At 58.8% G+C, this 19,355-nt stretch overlaps 1 protein-coding gene across 1 annotated transcript in view; it reads left to right on the top strand.

The window, feature by feature from the left end:
• Window positions 1–19,355, top strand: part of CELSR1 (cadherin, EGF LAG seven-pass G-type receptor 1) — a gene marked incomplete at its 5' end in the record, with an annotated part of 157,796 nt that overhangs the window by 58,937 nt on the left and 79,504 nt on the right. Inside the window, one exon of the mRNA XM_012655575.1 lies at window positions 873–1,511. Within this exon, the coding sequence (XP_012511029.1) occupies window positions 873–1,511 (639 nt within the window). The remainder of the gene's footprint in view (window positions 1–872; window positions 1,512–19,355) is intronic.

Here is a 19,355-nt window from a genome sequence, read left to right on the forward strand (position 1 = left end):
GGACACAAGTGGGGCTCCCGCCAGCTGCGCTTGAGTTCTTGGGCTTGAAATCTGGCATCTCAGTTTTTCTCACCTGCTAAATGGGAATGGCCTGGTTCTGTCAGAATCTCCTGGAATCTCAGGTTCGCTGCAATAACCGAACCAAGCACCTGAACGCAGCTGTGACTTCCAGACTGGTTCCGTTTCCTCGCTGTTTGGCCGAGTCACGCGACGCCCTCTTGATCCCTAAGTAGCTCATTCCATGATTGTTCACTGCCGTCTGGGATGCAGTGGCACCCGTGTGTGTCTAAGGCAGCGCTCATCGAGCGACTCCTGTGAGCTGGGTGCACATAGGGTGCAACTGAGATCAGACTCTCAACCCAGCACGTCTTGGGGGGACTGTCCCCTGGCAGGGCCACAGCGGGTTTGCCAGATGCCAAGGGGTTTGAGCGGGGCTGGGAGGACAGGAGGAGCTGTGGGGGGTGGAGGGGAGGTTGGGGTAGGGTGGGGCTCCCTGGGGGCTTGGGCAGGTGCAGAGGAGGTAAAATGGGGCCCAAGTCCCCATGTGTCTGGAGCAAGGCACAGGGGTCTTGCAGTGAGAGGCCGAATCCTAGTGGTTGTCAGGCTGCCCTGCTGAGCTGTTTGGGGCCCGCTGAGGGCTTCTGAGCGAGAGAGACTCGGTTGGAGCTGTGCATTGGGGGCCGGGGGTGGGCGTCAGCAGGAGGATGAGGGAAGGAAGTGGGGGTCAGGTGGTCTGGGTGGGGGGATGGGAAGGGTGCCCAGGCTGGCATCTCCCTGGTTCAGTGGGTCCGAGGCTGCTCCTCGGGTGGGGCTGGCAGGAGCCGAGACTCCCACAGCGTCCGAGTGACCGCCACTCTCCTTGTGTCCCACAGACGGTGTCCACAGTGTCACGGCCCTCTGCACCCTGCGCGTCACCATCATCACAGACGACATGCTGACCAACAGCATCACCGTCCGCCTGGAGAACATGTCCCAGGAGAAGTTCCTGTCCCCGCTGCTGGGCCTCTTCGTGGAGGGGGTGGCCACGGTGCTGTCCACCACCAAGGACGACGTCTTCGTCTTCAACATCCAGAACGACACGGATGTCCGCACCAACATCCTGAACGTGACGTTCTCGGCGCTGCTGCCCGGCGGCGTGCGCGGCCAGTTCTTCCCGTCGGAGGACCTGCAGGAGCAGATCTACCTGAACCGCTCGCTGCTGACCACCATCTCCACGCAGCGCGTGCTGCCCTTCGACGACAACATCTGCCTGCGCGAGCCCTGCGAGAACTACATGAAGTGCGTGTCCGTGCTGCGCTTCGACAGCTCGGCGCCCTTCCTCAGCTCCACCACCGTGCTCTTCCGGCCCATCCACCCCATCAACGGCCTGCGCTGCCGCTGCCCGCCCGGCTTCACCGGCGACTACTGCGAGACGGAGATCGACCTCTGCTACTCCAGCCCGTGCGGCGCCAACGGCCGCTGTCGGAGCCGCGAGGGCGGCTACACCTGTGAGTGCTTCGAGGACTTCACCGGTAGGTCCCAGGGCCTGCGGAGGGTGGGGCTCACCTGGGCTTTGCACAAACACCCCTAGGTCACGGCAGGAGGTCGCTGGAGATTTCCTCTGTCCCCTTCCCTCCTGGGGAAATGGTCCAAGGACGGGCGCTGGGCCCAAGTGTTGCTCCGTGAACCTCGAGATGATCTCAGGAGTGGCGTTTCCTTAGCCAGCGGGCACGCGTTTCCTCGCCTGCCTGGCTTCACTCCCCTCTGTGTGAGAACGGCAGGGCAGGTTATAGGGTGAGATCCACTTGAAAAAACCTAAATGAACAAAATGACATGTGCTGCTTTGAAGTGGCTTTAAAGTACTTTATTCCAGATCTCGGGCTTAATTGCTGAGTGTAAAGCGACGGCACCGGGGTGGAAGTCGTGAGAGCCGTTCATCGTCTGGGTCTTGAAAGATGCTGTTGGTTTTGTCATGCCTCGTTGTCAAGCATAGAAAATGACTCACCTTCCCTGGCCTGAAGATACACTTACCTTGAGACATCCAGGCTAATCACGGAGATAAATTGCTCCAAATGCAGCCAACAGTTGTTTTTAAAAATACAGAAAGAGCCAGCTTCTGAGCAGTACAAACACGCATGCACGCACGCACGCACACACACACACACACACACACAGGTTTTCTGCATCCTCACCACAAGTCTTACGGTCTTTGATCGCCTGTTACTAAAAATGATGGCCTGTTTGAAAAGCAAGTTTACGATGGTCCCAGTGGTGAATAGTCTGTCTTTTCTGGAAAGCTGTCTGGGAATTGGGGGGGATTTGATCCACACCGGAGGTAAGGTTGAGATTGTTCCATCAGCTGCGTCCCAGTGTGTTTAATATACACACCTGAGAAATCGTTAGCGGCTTGTGGGGGGGTTTTGTGAAGCACATAGCGCGAGTTTATGGAGCTTATAGCAAGGGTTTGAGGTATTAGCGGGCATTTATGCAGCAGGAAGGGCTCAGGGGCGCACAAAGAGAGAGGAAGGACGGCCGTCCAAGGTGCTCTGCATCGGAAGGGGAGGGAAAGCCAATGGGGGTGTGGGCAGCCTGCAGGGAAGGGGGGCTCCTGGGCTTGAGGTGTCTGCACCCCGGGTTGGTTATGATCTGGTAACAGGGCGCGGTGGGAAGGCGCGTGGTGGTTGCCTGGCTGTGTCATTTGCACCCTGCCCGTCCGTAGGTCCTGTCTGGACCTGGAGCCGTCTTCCCCACTGTCTCCCTGAGGGGCAGTTCGTAGTTCCTGGCTGCAGCGGGGCTTGGCAGTGTGCGAGGAAGGCAGGCAGAGGTGCAGGAGACCCCGCCCCGACAGCCACACCTAAGTTGGGGGCTGCAGCTGCAAGGACACCTGGCCTTGCTCCTCTCCTGCTCTGAGTTTCGATGGTGCCCGGGTCCCTGGTACCCTTCTTGCAGCACTGAGCTGACAGTGCTGCCTCTCAGGAAGTGCCCGAGCAGATGCTGGCTGCGGTGCGGTCGGTGCCCCTCCCAACTGGGAGGCACCCACGGGTGAGCCGGCAGCCCCCACTCCCTGCTCCCACCCAGCCCCTGGCCCACGTGGGGCTGCCCTGGCTGCTCTCTGGCTTCCAGTGGAGAGGCCGTGGCCTGGGGAAGAGCCTGGTGTGCTCCAGGGAACCAGCAGGTGCTCTGTCTTTGTCCACTCACAAACGTTTATTGAGTGCCTGCTGTATGCTGGGCTGGTGCCCACAGCCAGATCTCACCCCTGCCTGCTCAGGTGGGTGACAGTTAACCCGTGCAGTTGGCGCTTTCACTGGGTGGATCATGGGCCCCGGGTGGCATCTGACATGATGTGGAGCAGACCACGCATCGGCCTCCGGGCCTCTTGAGGAAGGCGGGTTGGAGAAATGCAGGCTGTGGTCAGCTCGGGGCCTCGCCAGGGTCCGTGGACAGCAGATTCTGGGGGACCCATTCCTAAAGCCCTCAGGTGTCCTTTCATCAGCAGAGTCATTTTTAGAAAAATAATGGCTGGGGAAGGGCCACGTCTGTCATTGACAGTAAGATCTGCTGATACGTCACGACTGGCATGAAGCTAATTTGAATCTCTTGGGCACTGAAATCGCCATATGTAATTCCCTCGGAGATAAGACTAATTAAGACTGATTATTTTTACTGGGCCCCTCTTCCTCTCTGTTTTCCTCTTTTCGCTTTGAAGCTCTCCTTTTTCTGCGTGGAGGTAATTGAGCTCATTTATTCGTGATGAAAGTGGTGCTGTCGTCGGGAGGGTTTTATTACTCGCTGCCTGGTAAGCCGAGCTCCGACTGCGAGGCTGGAACCGGCCCAGGCGGCCGCTGGAAGCCCCCGGCTTCCTGTGTTGCAGGCCGGCGACGGCAGGAGACCCGGCACGGGCTGGCGGAGGAAGGCAGCAATTAACTCCGGGAAGGGCTCAGCGAACTCGGAGCTCTCCCGAGTCTGGAGTCCTCCTTGGCCTTAGAGAAGTCAAGGCCCTGGGGAATGTGGGCGCCCCTGGTCTTTGTGGGGAGCCGAAGGCTGCCACCCGCTCAGGGTCTCAGGCCGTGGTTGGGGTCTGCCACCCTCCCCCTCTCTGAAAGGGACAAGGACAGAAAGACGGAAGGCGCTGGCGTTTTAGATGTGTTCACGCCCTCCCCGTTGCTCAGCTCTGCAGACGTTCCCAGACAACCGTGACTGGCAACACCGCATTGTTTTCCCGTCCTCCGCCCTCAGTCTTTCCTTCTGTAAACATCGTAGTTTTGGTTTTTGTGACATGCCTTAAGGACGGGGTCACACTCCCCTAGGTCCAGACTCGGGCCTGTTCTCCCTGCAGCATCGGTCGTCCCTCTGTCGGAAACGCATCCTCTCCCCGTCCGTCTGCCAATCACGTGCCTCCCTTGCAGTGCACCTTGGCGCTGTCCCCTGCTCTGGGAAGGTTCTGGAAGGTTTCATGACCTCCTCAGCGGGTCTGTAGGTTTCCGCCCTCAAAGCTTGCTGGTGCCTTTCATCACTGATCGTTGTGCTCCTGTTGCTCCGCTCTCACGATGGTGTGAGTCACCTGTTTCCATGTCCCTGTCCCTGGGGACCGCAGTGACTCGTAGCTAATATTTACTAAGCGCCTCCTTGTGCTGGTTACTGTTCCAGATGCTCCTGCGTGTGTTTTCTTGTTTAATTCTCAGGGTGGCCCTATGGCCTCGTTTTACACATGGAGAAACTGAGATAGAGAACTTTAGAGCATCTAGCCCAGTGGTTCTCAGCTGGGGGTGATTCCCCCAGGGGACACTGACGTACCGGAAGACATTTTTGGTTGTCACAACTGGGGGACCTGGGGGTGGCATTCTCATGGGAAGAGGCCAGGGGAGCTGCTCCACATCCCACAGAGCACGGGATGGCCCCACGCAAGGCTGGTTGGCCCCACGTGCCCTGGAAGCCGAGGAACCGCCCTGGTGCTGCAGGCAGTGAGGCCGGGATTCGAACCCAGGTATTCTGGCCTCTGAGCTCAAGCTGCTGGCCCTGCAAACTCCTCCAGGGTGAAACAGCTGGATTTACTTGTTCATCTGCTCTTTCTCTTGCTTCATTTGTATAACAGCATTTTTTAAAGTGCCTTTCTGTGCTGGGCACTCGGGCTTAGAGGGGCAGCGTGATGGGGTGAGCAGTAGCACCTGTGGCCTGGGGCGAGGGTGCCACCAGCTGTGAGCCGGGCCCCCCAGCCGGGGCGTGGAAACTTCCTTCCCAGCAAGAAACCCGACCTGATCAAATCGAGGCAAGCGTCAGGGCTGGATCTCGAATCCTGGTCCTGCCCCCTGGCTCCCTGATTAAACAGTCACAATCGTCCTCACTGAAAATGTGACATATACTCTCTGCTGGGCACCAGGAGCTCCTCTCTGACTAAGCCTTTTCCACGCTTCTGTGACAGCCCAGGAGGGGAGACGGTTGTCACCCAGGTGCAGAGCTGGGCGGGCAGAGCTGAGACCTGACTCGGGGATCTAGCATCCTGAGCCTGACACGTCAGGGTCACAGCTGCCCCGGGAGGCACCGTGGCCCGAGCCCCAGCCTCCTGCGTCCCTTCCCTCAGCGTCCCCGGAACATTCCAGACGCTCTCGCTCCGATCCCACCTCTTCTCCCCATCCCTCATTTCAGATCTCAGGGCTCGAGGTCAGTGTGCCCCTGGTCCCCATGTCCGATCTGTCACCACGTCCTGTCGATTCTGCCCCCAGCCTGTCCCTTCTCTCAGCCGTGTGTCATGTTACCATCCCCTCGGCGGGGCCCCCTCCCGGGTCTCCCTGCTGCGCTCCTCCCACCCCCACGGTCCCTCGTCACAGAGTGTCCTGTTGAAACGTGCACTGGGTCACAAGCACCGTGCCCAGCCCTCCCTGGGGTGCCCAGTGCTCCGGTTAGTGTCTTATCACTGGGCCCACGGCACTTAAGGGTCCAGCCGTGTTGTGACCTGACAACCCCTTGCCCACCACGCTCAGGTCACGTTGGCTGCACCCACCTTGCAGCCCTTGTACCTCGTGTGCATTGTCCCCTGGGCCTTCCCTGGTTGTCCCCTCCCTGTCCCCATTCCTCCGCCCTCACTACAGTCTCCCCCCAGTGGCGGTGGCTGGGGGCCAGACTTGGCGCTTGCATGGCATTGCCACCTCCCTCTCTCTGCACTGAGTGCCCTATGAGGGCAGACAGTGGCGTCTGTGTCCACTGGCACGTGTCCACGGCCCGGCGTGGCGCAGGCACCCGGCAGTCACCGTGTGCACGCGAGGCAGCTCCTCCATGTGGGCCAGAGGGACCTGCTCTGCACTGTGGCTGACGTGGCACCTCTGCTGCCTCTGGTACTGCGCTGGGGGGAACAGGACTCTCCAGGAACACGTACTTCCCTTCCCTGGCTCCTTTGTCCCTCCCTGGGGACACCGGGCACTTCTGACTTTGTCCTGCTGCCGTGAGCGCTGGCCAGGGCCCCGGCATGGGCTCCTGTGTGCTCATCATGTGGCTGTGAGCTGGAACTCGGGACTAGAGGCTTTCAAAAAGCATTCCAAGAAATGCTCCTCCCTTTCTCTCTTCCGCCCCACGGGGCGGACAATGGGGACTGAGGCGATTTATCATCATGGTGCGAAGTCCTACCGTGGGGTGCAGTCCTGAGTGTCAGCCCTGTGATCGCCGGGCAGGGTGGTGTCCCACAAGGCTGAGCGTCGTGAACAGGAGGGTAGCAGCAGTGAGTGGCTTCCAGTCTCCTGTGTCTGGGTAAAGCCCACCTGGTGCCTGTCCTGCCTGTGCCGTGGGCCGGGGCTTTTTTGTTTGGGTCGAATTTATTCTCGATGATCCCCCACTGTCAGGACCCTGGGGATGCGAGAATAGTTCTCACCAGGCTGCTGAGCACAGAGCCTGGCCGTGGCTGTCCCTGGACATCACCCGCCCACACTGCCTGGATTTCGAGGACTGTTGGCGCTTCTGAGCCGGCTTTAACCCGGCGTGGGGATCGGTGGGTCAGCAGCCACTGGGATAGCGTCAGTGGCGCTGGCTCTGAGCTTTGGACCAGCTCCCCCAGGCAGGAACATCCTGTTCGCCCTGTGCGAGGGCCTCCTGCGGCCGAGGACGTTCTGCGTAGGTTCAAGACCAGAGAAACTTTTGGTGTAAAAATCTGATCTGTCTGCTTATGGGAAAATTCTTAACACAAATACTGACACTTCCCTGATTCTGTTGTAAAATATGTGCGTTGTTCCAACTTCAGGTTTTATCTTAGTCCTGTCGTCAGGATCACGGTGCTTCTGTCATGGCACTTCCCATGCGTAGAAAATGCCCCGTTGTGGGCGCGCTGTCGTCCTGCGCGGCGACGTTCACGTAGCTCAGGGGACGCGGTTCGCCGGCGCTCACCGCAGCTCACAGGATCAAAGCTCCTCTTCCAAGTGTTCCATGCAAAGTAGGATTTAGTCCTTAAACCCGACAGTTAATTATCATTCAAAATGAAAATCATTACAGAGCCTATAATTAAAATCTCAAATAAAGCAGGAACAGAATCCTTTCTTAGGAAAACGCACTTTTCCGATGTTCGGGATTACTTCAGTTTTTCCTCCCTCTGGTACTTCTCATGTCTCTTCCGTTCGGCTCTTTCTTCGGTCCCAGGCTGTGCAACCTGGCATCTCCCTAGCACGTTACTGTGAAGCTGGGGCGTTACTGCATTTCTGAGGGACTTTCTTTTTTCTTAGATGGGGTCTCGTTCTGTTCCCAGGCTGCAGTGCAGTGGCAGCGTCACAGCTCACAGCGACCTCACACTGCTGGGCTCAAGCCGACCTCAGCCCCCCGAGAGCTGGGACTACAGGCGCGCGCCACCACGCCCGGCTGCATTTTCTGTGTTTAGTAGAGACGGGGTCTCGCTCTGGCTCAGGCTGGTCTTGAACTCCTGAGCTTGAGGGATCCTCCTGCCTCGGCCTTGCAGAGTGCTAGGATTACAGGCGTGAGCCCCTGCCCAGCCTAAGTGACTTTGTTTTCCATGATTTTAAGTCATGTCATGAGGAATCACGGTGTGGATAAATTTAGCCAGGTAGCTCCTATTCTCCTCCATGAAATTCTGTCCCCAGAAGCACATTTTGAAGCTTTCGAGGAACAGAACTGGCGTCCTGGGCAGGGTGAGCAGGCACAGCTGACCGGCCCTCGGGGACCAGGATGGTCTCAGACTGAGACTGCATCCCCCTCGGAGCTTCCTGTGGCTGCTGTGACAAATGACCCCAAGCCGGCTGGCTCAAAACAACAGGAATTCATTCTCACCGTTTGGAGGCCAGAAGCCAAGGTGTGGGCAGGGCCATGCTCCCCCGAGGGTCTGGGGGATCCTTCCCGGCTGCCTCTTCACTCTGTGGCTCCAGGTGGTACTTGGCTCGTGGATGCATTGCCCAGTCTCTGCATTGTGTCTCCCCACGTGTGTCTGTCTATGTGTCCAGATAGCCCCCTTCTCGTAAGGACATCGGTCATTGGGTTAGGGCACCTAATCCAGAGTAACCTCATCTTAACTTGATTGCATTTGCAAGAACCTGTTTCCAAATGAAGTCCCGTTCACAGATACCAAGAGTTAGGGAGGACTCGGACATCCATGTCGGGAACACAGTTCAGCCCACCTAAGGGCTCTGGCGCTTCCCGGCAACCTGCTTGTCAAGTGTCTGCAGGGACCGGAGGACGCTCCTGGGTGGGAGACAGGTTTCTGTGGTTCTTTTTCATTTGAAGGATTGAACTCGGGAACATAGGCCTTTCCACGTCCTACCCAGGCAGCTTGTGCGTGGCTCAGCCGAGCTGGGCACAGGACGTGTGTCCTCAAGGAACAAAAGTCTACGCCGAGATGTCTGACCACAGTTCGGGAAGTGGCCTGAAGACAGGCCACCTGTGGGCACTGGGACGAGAGCCAGAGGGCACCTGCACAAGAGCAGGCCCGGCTTGCTCGTTTGCCGCTGCGTTGGCTTCCTGGGGTGCTGTAACGAATTTGCACAAATGAGGAGCTTAAAACAGCGGGGATTTGTTCTCACAGTTCTGGGGCAGAAGGTCCGAAGTCAGGGTGTGGCAGGGCTGGGTCCTCCTGGAGGCTCCGGGGGGCATCTGTTTCTCTGCTCAGACCCCAGGGGCTGCTCTGCCCCGGCTCCTGCCCCTCCCGCCCCTCCCCCAGCTCTGCTGCCCTCACCGCCTTCTCTGCTCTGACCCTCCCACTCTCTCCCCCACGGCCCTGCCGATGGTGTTGGGTCACCCAGTAACCCAAGGTGACCTCTCCACCCTAAGACCCTCATGTAATCACACTGGCAAAGTCTTTTTTGCCATGTGAGGTCGTGTGTCCTCAGGTGTCAGGAATTAGGACGTGGACATGTTTGGGGGGGCGCAGTACCCCGCTGACCACAGCCCTGGCACCCATGCAGTGCTCAGGAGGCGTTTGCTGGAGGGACGAGCAAGCAGCAGGCCGCAGCTTCCGCGCTGTGCCGGGAGGTCAGCTGTCCCACCGCCTCTCTGCCCAGGATGTGATCTGAGGGCTGCTGCCGGGGAGACCAATCTGAGCCTCCACCCTGAGACTAGTGACCCCGAGGACCTTAGGGGAGCGATCTCCAGCACCCTCACCCCCGCTGTGGTCACACTTCCGAGCCCTTTCCCTAGTGTGGACGGACAGGGCCTCTCTGTCCTGCTCCCGGGTCCAGGGGCCAGTTTTTACCGTGTGCCTGCGGCTGGCAGGGCCAGGGCTGGCAAGGTGAGACCAGATGGAGCTGGCTGGGCACGCGAGGGGATGGGGTTTGTATTAACGAGGGCAGTTTGCTCCCTTGGCTCCGAGTGGTGAGTTAAGAATTTGTGCTCCTTTGTGTGGATGCTGATCTGTTCCAAGGAGCTGTCTTTCCTCTCTGCAGCGGATGGGGCGGGGGGAACTTGGGCCGTCGGGGTGCTGAGCGGCCATTTCCGTGATGATTGAGGTTTTCGTTAGCATTCCAGCTGGGTCCAGACACGCTGCTGCTCGGTAGCTGGCACGGTCTCCCTGCAAACTGATAATGCGTCGGGCACACCCTCTCCAGCCTGGCTGCGCACGGCTGCCTGGTTTGCTTCCCCCTGACGACTTGTCTTTCTCGTGTTCAGCAGGAACGTGGTCAGACCCTTGGCCCCACATCCAGGCCCTCCCTCCCTCCCTCCCTCTCTCCGTCCCTCCCTCTCTCCGTCTCTCCCTCCCCGTGGCGTGGCCGGGTCAGCTCTCCCCACCAGCTCCTGCCCACTGCCCACCAGCAGGAGCCAAGTGCTCGACGGGGGCCAGGCCCCGTGGCACCCTCCCCCCCAGGTCAGGTCCAGGCCCACTCCCACCTACACGTCCCCACGCAACCCCACCCTGCAGGGTGAGACTGTTTCTGTTTCCTCCCCCCATGATCCCTGGAGAAAAGTCAGCTGCAGGGGCCCAGTGGACACAAGAGGAGCCCTGCGCCACCCCACCGTCGGGACTTTGGCATCTCTGCGTGGATCCATGCCCCAGGGCAGCGTGAAGGCTGTGCCCACCAGGACGTACCAGCAGGCTGTGCCCACTAGTGTCCTTCTGAAGAGGAGCCACGTCCCTGGCCCGAGGGACGTCCCTTGCCTTTGTTTGGCAGGGGGGCTGGAAGTGCCTCGCTGGGGGAGCCAAGGTGGGGTTCTGTGCCTCAGTATGATGGTGGGGGCCGTGGGGGCACCTACGGCCTGGTAGTCAGCTGGGTTGACCTCCCCAGGCAGCCCGGGTGCTGGGTGCAGTGGTGTCCCAGGCCTTCTGCTTGCCCACCTCATGAGTCTTGCAACCAAGACATCTGAAGCCCACCTGCACCCAGGGACGCTGTGTTCATTTAGCACCCGAGTCCTCACGCCACTGCCCCTGGGTCCTCACACCACTGCCACAAAAGCCTGGGGAACGAGAAGGTGTTTCATATTCCTGGTGCCAGTCCGTTGAAACTCAGGGAGATGCTGAGAGGCTTACAGCCTGCTGCTTTCTCTGGGGACTGTCCCCGGAATAGAATTCCTGCTGAATCCAGCTGGTTACCCCGCTGTGTTCAGGGTCTGTGTAGGTTTCCTGTGACTGCTGTAATACGTGACCACAAACTGGGTCACTTAACATCACAGAAAGACATTCTCTCACAGTGCTAGAGCCAGAGGTCTGAAGTCAGCTGTCGGCAGGTGTCGGAGGGATCCAGAGGCCCCGGGAAGGATGCTTCCTGGTTTCTCGCAGCTTCTGGGGGCCGCCTTGGCTGGTGCCGCGTCCCTGCAGGCTCTGCCCCTTTTACGAGAGCACACATGTGACTGCGGTGGGCCCACCCGGACAGTAAGCGCCGTCTCACTCAGGACCTTTAATTTAATCACATTTTGTCATACGAGGTGACGTTCACTCTTTTGCCATATAAGGGCACATCCCGGGTTTCAGGAATTACACGCAGGCATATTCTTTTGGGAGTCACCTTGTAACCCACTGCAGGGTGGGTTATTTTCTGGTCTCCCCACCTCACAAGGTGCCAAGGAGCGGGGGCTGGGGAGAGCACCCCTATTCCGAAAGGCTGTGTCCCGAGGGTGGCTCCTGGCTGGGACCTTGGGTCTGAGCTGCCGTAGCGCCGGGAGAGTTTCAGACGCTCACGGCTCTTTCCGGTTCCGCGGGGTCTCCTGCCCCGGGCGTGTGTGTGACTCTCGTAGGAGAAGGCGAAGCGGTGGTTAAGTGGGAGTCATTTTCTTTGCGCTGGAATGCATTTTTTATTTATACTTTTTTTAATGGGTGTGTCTGGAGTTCTGGGAATTTGCTTCGAGTACAATAGCGGAGTCATCCCAGGAAGCCCAGCCCTGGACAAGCCACTCCCGCGGCGCTCTGGCCTCTGCGGCCTCGGCTCCCCCAGCTCGCCGGGCAGCCGTCAGGGCCTTCATCCGAGGCCTTTCCCGGTAGCCTTGCCAGGTGGGGAGGGGCTGGGCCGCCTTGGGTGTGACTCGGGGAGGGGACTGCAGGTGCAGAGCGTGTCACCGGGAGGTGGGAAAGTCAAACACAGAGAGAAAAGGGGCGCGGGCGTGTGGGGGGGGCGGAGAGGAGAGGGCTGGAGGGGCAGGGGGTGGGCAGATGAGGTAGGCCCAGGAAGGCGGTGAGGAAACGGCGTGGGAATGACAATGACAGTGCCCGTGTGCTTGTGCAGAGCTCATCGCAGAGCTTTGCCAGATGGGCCCATCTCACCGGATACCTCCCAGTGCTAGGATAGCTCCGGCGAGAGAGACAGAAATCCCTGCCTTCGGGGCTGGATTTACAGCCCGGGAAGCCCAGGCGCTCACTGGTCAGGGGCTTGCTCGAAAACCCTTGTCCCGTGCTGCGGGTGTTGGGTGGAGGGGGTGCTGAGGCGCTATGACCCTGCCCCTGGGTCGCCATCCTGCAGTGACACTTTGGAGGGGACACCGATCCTGGGAAGGTGACAAAGTCGAGTCCCTCTCTGGACCCATCCCTGCAAGCTCTGTGTGGACACTAAGGATGTGGGTTTAAGGCGAGCCTCAGCCCTGCAGCTGTGTGGCCTAGCAGAGGTTATTACCCTCTCTGAGCCTTTGTGGACCCCTCCGTACAAGCAGGTATGGAGACCTGCCTCGTAGGGACCGTCATCTGATTCCCTGGCCGAGCCTCTCTAGACAAGGGTGCTGCTGGAACGGTCCTCCTCATTTCTTCGGCCCCCAAATGCGGACCTGGGGATAGCCAGGGTCAGGGGCATCAGTCTGAGCTGCTCAGGCTCCAGCATGGCCGTGTGGCCCCGCCCTTTCTGTCTGTCCACCTGTCTCTGGGTCAGCCTGGCTTGCAGGGCTGGGCTGGCAGCACGTCCTTCTTTGCAGCTCTGTTGCTGGACAAAGGGCCCCACAGCTGAGGCCTCTGGAGGTCGTGCTTCTGTGCCGGGCTGCGTGCCATGGGGATGCCGAACTGCCCCGGGAGAGGCAGGGTCCTCACCCGCAGTGGACTCCTGTCCGTGACCCTCCCCCAGGCTGCAGCCACCGGGGGCCTTTCTGTGCAGCCCTGTGCACTGCAGGGCCTTGCTGGTGTGGGGCTGTCGTACGGCGGGACAGGAGAGGTCTGGGGCTTTGCCTCTGCCGCTCGGCGGTGGGAACCGTTGCCTGTGTGTGTGCACATGCCTCAACACCGACACCCCTTCAAAGCTTCCCTTCCACGTTTCCCAACTGCTCTGAGACTCTTAGCACATAATTTCAGTTTTCCCAAACATCTGACGTTTTTAACCTAGATGGAAACTCCACGAGGGATTAGTTTTGTTCATACTTGTGCCTAAAAATGGCCCCACATCAGGCAGTTTATTAGATGGATGGTCGGGTGGTGGGTGGATGGATGGATGGATGAGTGGGTGGGTGGGTAGATGGGTGGATGGTGGATGGATGGAAAGACGGATGGCTTGCTGAGTAAACGGAAGGATGGATGGATGGGTAGTTGGGTGGGTAGATGGATGCATGGTGGATGGATGGGTGGATGAGTAAATGGAAGGATAAATGGATAGGTAGGTGGATGGGTGGATGGAAGAATGAATGAATGGATGAGTAGATGCGTGGGTGGATGGTTGGGTGGTTGGGGGACGGATGGATGAGTGGGTGGGTGAGTGGGTGGATGGGTGGTTGGGGACGGACGGATGAGTGGGTGGGTGCATGAATGAATGAGTGAATGGGTGGGTGTGTGTCAGCATGGATGGCTGAGGAGTGGAAGGATGGGCAGGCGAATTCGTGCAGTGTTTAATCATTGCTGGTGTACCCTTCCCTTGTCAGGAACCCTGTAATGTTCCCTCTTCCTTGTCTCCCATCTTGTGCCTTCTCTGGTAGCGAAGCTTCTGACAGGTGCCGCCTGGTCATGGCTCACGTCAGGTGCTTCACTTCAGGTCGTGACACTGGTGTTTCAGCACCTCGTCCCGTGTCCTGACCTCCAGTGTCAGGACCGATGGGCTTCGGATGGTCTTCAGATTTTGTGCGTCTGTGTGTCCTGACCTGACTTTGTGGTGTGTTCTGTGTCCCTGTCCCCTGGGCCCTTCCCCTCGCTCCGCACTCTCTGTTCTCAGCTTCCTTACTGGTCTTCAGTTCTGCCTAAACCTCAGGCTTCAAAGTGCCGAGTGTTACCCTCGCTACCTTTGGAAATTCTAGTTTTTCTAGTTCAAAGCCCTTAGCTATTTCTTAGGACCAGAAGGGAATTGTCTTTTTATTTGTCTAATAACTTAAGTCGTCAAACCTTTACACGCCCTTCCCCTTCTGGGCCTGTCCCCAGCCCTTCGGGGCTCGGCACCTGGCTGGGCCCCCTCCTGGCTGGGCCGGGGCGCTCTGCATCTCTGCTCCCAGCTCCTGGAGCAGCCAGTTGGGGGCAGGTTCTGAAGCTGCCTTGGCAGGCTCTCGAGCCAGGGGTTCACGTCAGATATGCCTGGTTTGGCATCTCCTCGTCCAGACCTGACGTGGCCATGCCCCTCCCCCGCCCTCTGCCTTCCCTGGCCCGCCAGAGCCTCCACGTGGCGGGCGGTGGCCCTCCCCTGCTGTTTGCTTAAGCCCTGGGGAGCTGGGCCTTCTCCAGGGGACTCCTCTGGCTGAGGGTGGGTGGCTCTGGCACTGGGGTCTTCTGGACAGGCAGGGCGGTTTCCCCTCACTCTCAGCCCCAAGCCTGGTGTGGGGCAGGTGCCCGGTGGTGGGCGTGTCTGAGGCCAGGAGGGCTGGACGGGCCTTGGCTCTTGGAAGTTTTATTTGCAGTTAAGAACGTTCTTTCCAGCGTCCTGTCGGAAGTTGCTGTCTGGGGCTTTGCGTTTGTAGCCGTAACAGGACAGGGAGCACGCGGGGCTGCAGAGTCGGGGGCGGATTCCCCCTGGGTCTACGGTGACCCAGAGCAAGCGTTTGACTCCAAGCAGGATTCTAGGATGTAAGGGAAAGGCCAGATTTATCTTGAATGAGAATTCCTAGAAAAAGAAAGATAAAGTTAAATCTTGCTAGTGAGCACACCTGAGAACGTGTATTTCATTAAAATAGTGTTTCTTATAAAAGCTGTGTTAGAAAATCAAAGATAGCGGGCTCACTAAGTTTGATCCAAACGCTTTGCCTTAAGTAAGATGATTTTAAGAATTAAAAACTATTACGCCACATCTCTTCTCAGATTCGCGTGCAGCCGTGTGGGGTTGGCAGCGTGAAGCTGGCCTGGCGGGGGCATCTGCAGATGGTGCGAGGCAGCGATTCCCCCCAAGGGCGTCTGCCGCTGCTGCACAGGAAATAGATTCAAAGAGAGCATTAGTGGTTTCCCAGATCGGCTGGAGGGGCCGCTCCAGGAAGCGTCCTCACGCGTGGACTTAGTAGCCCCTGCTGAGGAGTCCACGGGGACCGGAGACGGGGGCCTTCCTAGGCTGGTCCCCTGCACGGGAAACCGGAATGCTCACGATTCTCATTGCCTTTTATAAAAAAGGCGTGTCTCATTGTAGAATTAACTCCTCACTACATCAACATCTTTCCCGCACCGTTGGAATCAAATGCATGAGTTACACAGGTTTCGTAACTTCGTGGATTAAGTACCTGCGTTAATCATTGGCTTGGAACTGGGGAAAGTCCTGGCATTCCATGACTTCATCCCGCAAGCATCCGTCAATACCTTCTGTGTGCCGGGCACCCCTCCCTGCCGGGGGCTTGTGTGCTCTGCATGCCTGAGGCATTCACTGGGCGCCCACTGTGTGCCCGACATTCTCAGCCTTGGCCCCCAAACAGACCCTACTGCTGCCCTCACAGGGCCGGGGGAGAAACACGCTGAGAAACAGTCACTCAAGTGGGGTGATCGTGCAGCTGGGTGGGCGCTCTCCAGACAGGAGGGATTTGGGGTCTGTGGGAGTCTGGCCGGCGCCTGCTCAGGCCATGGGCCGAGCTTCCAGAGCGAGTGCCTGAGAGGGAGGACGGGCACAGTGAGGGACGTGGGGCAGCCTCCAGGCACCAGGAAGCCACATGCAGACCCAGGAGAGAGGACGCTGGGCCCGGAGGATGGGCACTGTTGGTCACCGTTATTGACAATAGTGAGGTCTTTATGGGATTCTAGCCGGTGAGACTGACGCGTGGCAAAAGCCCCATCTGTCTCCATGTGCAGAACAAGCTGATCTGCGGGGCGGTGGGGAGGTGGGGTGTGCAGGGGCCTTGACGAGGCCTGTGGTTATGCAGGTGGCGGCTGGATCTGGGGCAGAGATGAGGGGCCCAGGACTCTGGGAGACCACAGGGGCAGGGTTAAGGGGGAACGAGGCGGGAGGGGATGGCTCCAGGGCTGAGACCCTGCCCCAGACGGGGGCCCAGAGACAAGCGTGGAGAGGGGAAGGTCGGGGGTGGGAAGCGGCATGGAGAGAACAGGGGACATCCTGGAGAGGTGGGCGGGGGCTGGCCAGGTGGGGAAGGAGCCAGCAGAGGCCAAGGCTGGGACAGTCTCCTGAGGGCGGAGAAACTGGAGTCTGGAGAGTCACGGTGGTGAAGGGGCCCAGCAGTGGCCACAGGGCCTTGTTTGCAGAGGCCAAAATGTACCACGATTGTACTTCTAGGACAGACACAGAGGGCCAAGTAGTGGCCCCCAAAGTTCCTGTCTACGCAGAACCTCAGAACATGACCTCATTTGGAAATGGAGTCCTTCCAGATGTAATTAGCTCAGTCGCTCTAGACGAAATCATCCTCGGTTTAGGGTGCGCCCGAAAGCCAATGACTAGCGTCCTCACAAGAGAAAGGAGAGGGAGGTTTGACGCACTGCGGGAAGGCGGCCACAAGCGCAGGAACTCGGGGAGCCCCCAGGAGCTGGAGGGCAGGAAGGACCCTCCCCTGGAGCGTCTGGCAGGGGTGGATCCCTGCCCACACCGGGGTTTCAGACTTCTGGCCTCCAGACTGCGAGAGGACAGACTCTGCTGTTTTAAGTCACCAGTTTGTGGCCGTCGGTCACGGCAGCCCTAGGAAGCTGATACAGCTGCCTCCTGGAAATGAAAATAAGCAAAAACCAGAGCAAATACAACTTCATCCTCAGAAAACCAAACCAACTTCACGGAGGTTTAGCTTTATTTGCAAATTATTCACACCAGCAAGGCCTTTTAAGTAGAGGGGCAGAGATACCTGTGTGTGTGTTCCTCCGGCCCTCCTGGGGGACACCAGGGCTTCAAAGGCTGTCTGTCCATCCACAGAATCCCTCGCACGTGACCCCTGCGTGAGAAGGACAAGTCCTCCCTTAAACGGGGCAAGCCCAGGTGCTGTGGGGCTGTAGCCTCTGATAACCGAACTCAGAGGCGAGAATGCTGGGCCACAAATTCAAATTCAGACCGTCCAGATGCGGACAAAGAGCCTTCCTCCCTGGGCCTTGTAGAGGAAATCCCAGGCCTGGGTGGGAAGGAACCTTCTAGCACTCAGATGAGGGCAGTGTGAGCTCCAGCTGTCCAGTCGGAGGCGACGGTGGGGCTGGGCCGTGGCATGGCTGGCGGGCGAGGCTGGGCCCACGTTCCTGGGGGAGTCGGAGCACCGACGTGGTTCTGGAACAGGCAGAGGAGGCCCCTTTATTTGCCGGGGCGGCTTGGCGAGCACGCCCCGCCTCTCTCGCGGCTGTTGTTTCAGAGCGCGCCACTGGAACTCAGAAGGCAAACACTCCCAAACGTCACGTATTTCTAAAGTAGAAAGAGAATTTGAAGTGTCTGAAGGAGGAGAAACACGCCACCTGAGGTCAAGCATGTTGTATTAACGCACAGAATACAGAATTTAGGGGCTGCAGGCCGCCTGCCCCGGGGGAGCCCAGGAGCCCTGACTCCCAGGTGTGAGTGTGTGACTAAGCATGTGAGGATGTGTGTGAGGGGTGTCCACGTATGTGTGTGTGTGAGCAGGTGTGGTGTATGTGGACGTGTGTGCATGTGTGTGAGTTTATTAATGAGTGTGCGCGCGTGTGGGAGGTTGTGAGTGTGAGTGTGGGGAGAGGTTACGAGCATCGTGCAAGCATGTGTGCGAGCCCGTGTGTGCGAGCCCGTGTGTGCACACAGCCCGCCCGCAGGGTCGGGGAGGTCAGGCAGCTTCCCTGGGTGGCTGGAGCTGAGATGAGGGTGGGGGCTCCCCGGGGGCTGCTTCCTTTCGTCTTAACTCTGAGCAGGGTGGGAAACGTCTACGCAGGGGTGGGGGGCTGTCCCGTCTGTGACCTGACCAAGGGGTTAGCTCTCAGAGCCCACTGCCCTCGGGTCAGTGTCGGGATGGCCCTGGCATGCTCGTGAAGTCCAGCAAAAGCCAGTGATGCCAGCCCTGCTCAGACTGTGGTGCGTCCCCCGTGGGGGTGCAGCCCGGCAGTGCAGATGGGAGGCACCTGGGAAAACTGGGCTTTCTCGGGGCGCCTTTGTCCTGATGGCTATGCTAATTTCAAATCAGTTTCATCTGTTTCCTAAAACGCGCTTGCTCCTGTGAAGCATCCTCTTGGATGATGGAAAGGATGTCCTTAAACTAATTGGCTATTGAGTCACTGAAGTCAGCGTCCGTCTGCGGTTGGCCCCGTGAGAGTCAGACTCGGAGGCCCTGGCTTTGGGTGCGGAACCTTCTCGGGGGCTGCACCTGGGGGCAGTGAGGGACCTGGCGTGGGCAGAGGGGTTCGGGCCGCTGTGCATTGTGACAAGCCCTCAGCCTGCCCCGGTGGCCTGCGTCTCCACACTGACCTGTCGCTGGCTGGGAGTGGGCAGCTTCCTGGGCTGCGGGATTTTGCAGGATTTTGCGGGGAGGAGGATGTCAGAGTGCAGGGTCTCAGCTGTGAACCAGCGGTAACCCACACCCTAGAGCCTCAGTCCTGGGGACTTTGGGGTACACCCGAGCACACACCCTCAACAGCATCTGATTCTTTCTTTTTTATTTTTAAAAACTGATAATAAAGTTTAATATTCACCATCCAGTCTTTTCACATTCCCGGTTGTCTCGTACACGCTGCTATAGACTGAATTGTGACTGTACTTGGAGATGGCAGGGCACGAGGGGGCCCCCGTGAGGGGACGAGAGTCCTTGAGAGGAGTGGACAGCGGCCAGAGCCCCGCCCTGCGCGTGAGGACACTGCCAGGCAGAGAGCCCGCACGTGAAACTAAGCCCGCTGGAACCTGGATCTGGACTTCCAGCCTCCAGAACTGGGAGAAATAAGCGTCTGTCGTATGAGCCACGGGTCTGTGGTGCTTTGTCACGGCAGCCGGAGCAGACAGAGACGTCACGCAGACGTGTTTCATTCTGTCTGTCTGTCTGAGCTGGTATCCAAACAGGGCCGCGCCGTGCGTGGCCGTGGCTGTCTGAACACTCTCGCCGCCTGAGACGTGGCCTTGCGGACGTGCTCAGAGGCCTCTCACGAGACGCCTGTAGGCGCCTGTCATGAAGACGCGTCACACAGTGACCCCACGCTGGGGACCCCAGTGAGTTCTGGGCTCAAGAAG

The sequence above is a fragment of the Propithecus coquereli genome, unplaced genomic scaffold, assembly GCF_000956105.1.
Source record: "Propithecus coquereli isolate 6110/MARCELLA unplaced genomic scaffold, Pcoq_1.0 Scaffold480, whole genome shotgun sequence".
NCBI lineage: Eukaryota > Metazoa > Chordata > Mammalia > Primates > Indriidae > Propithecus > Propithecus coquereli.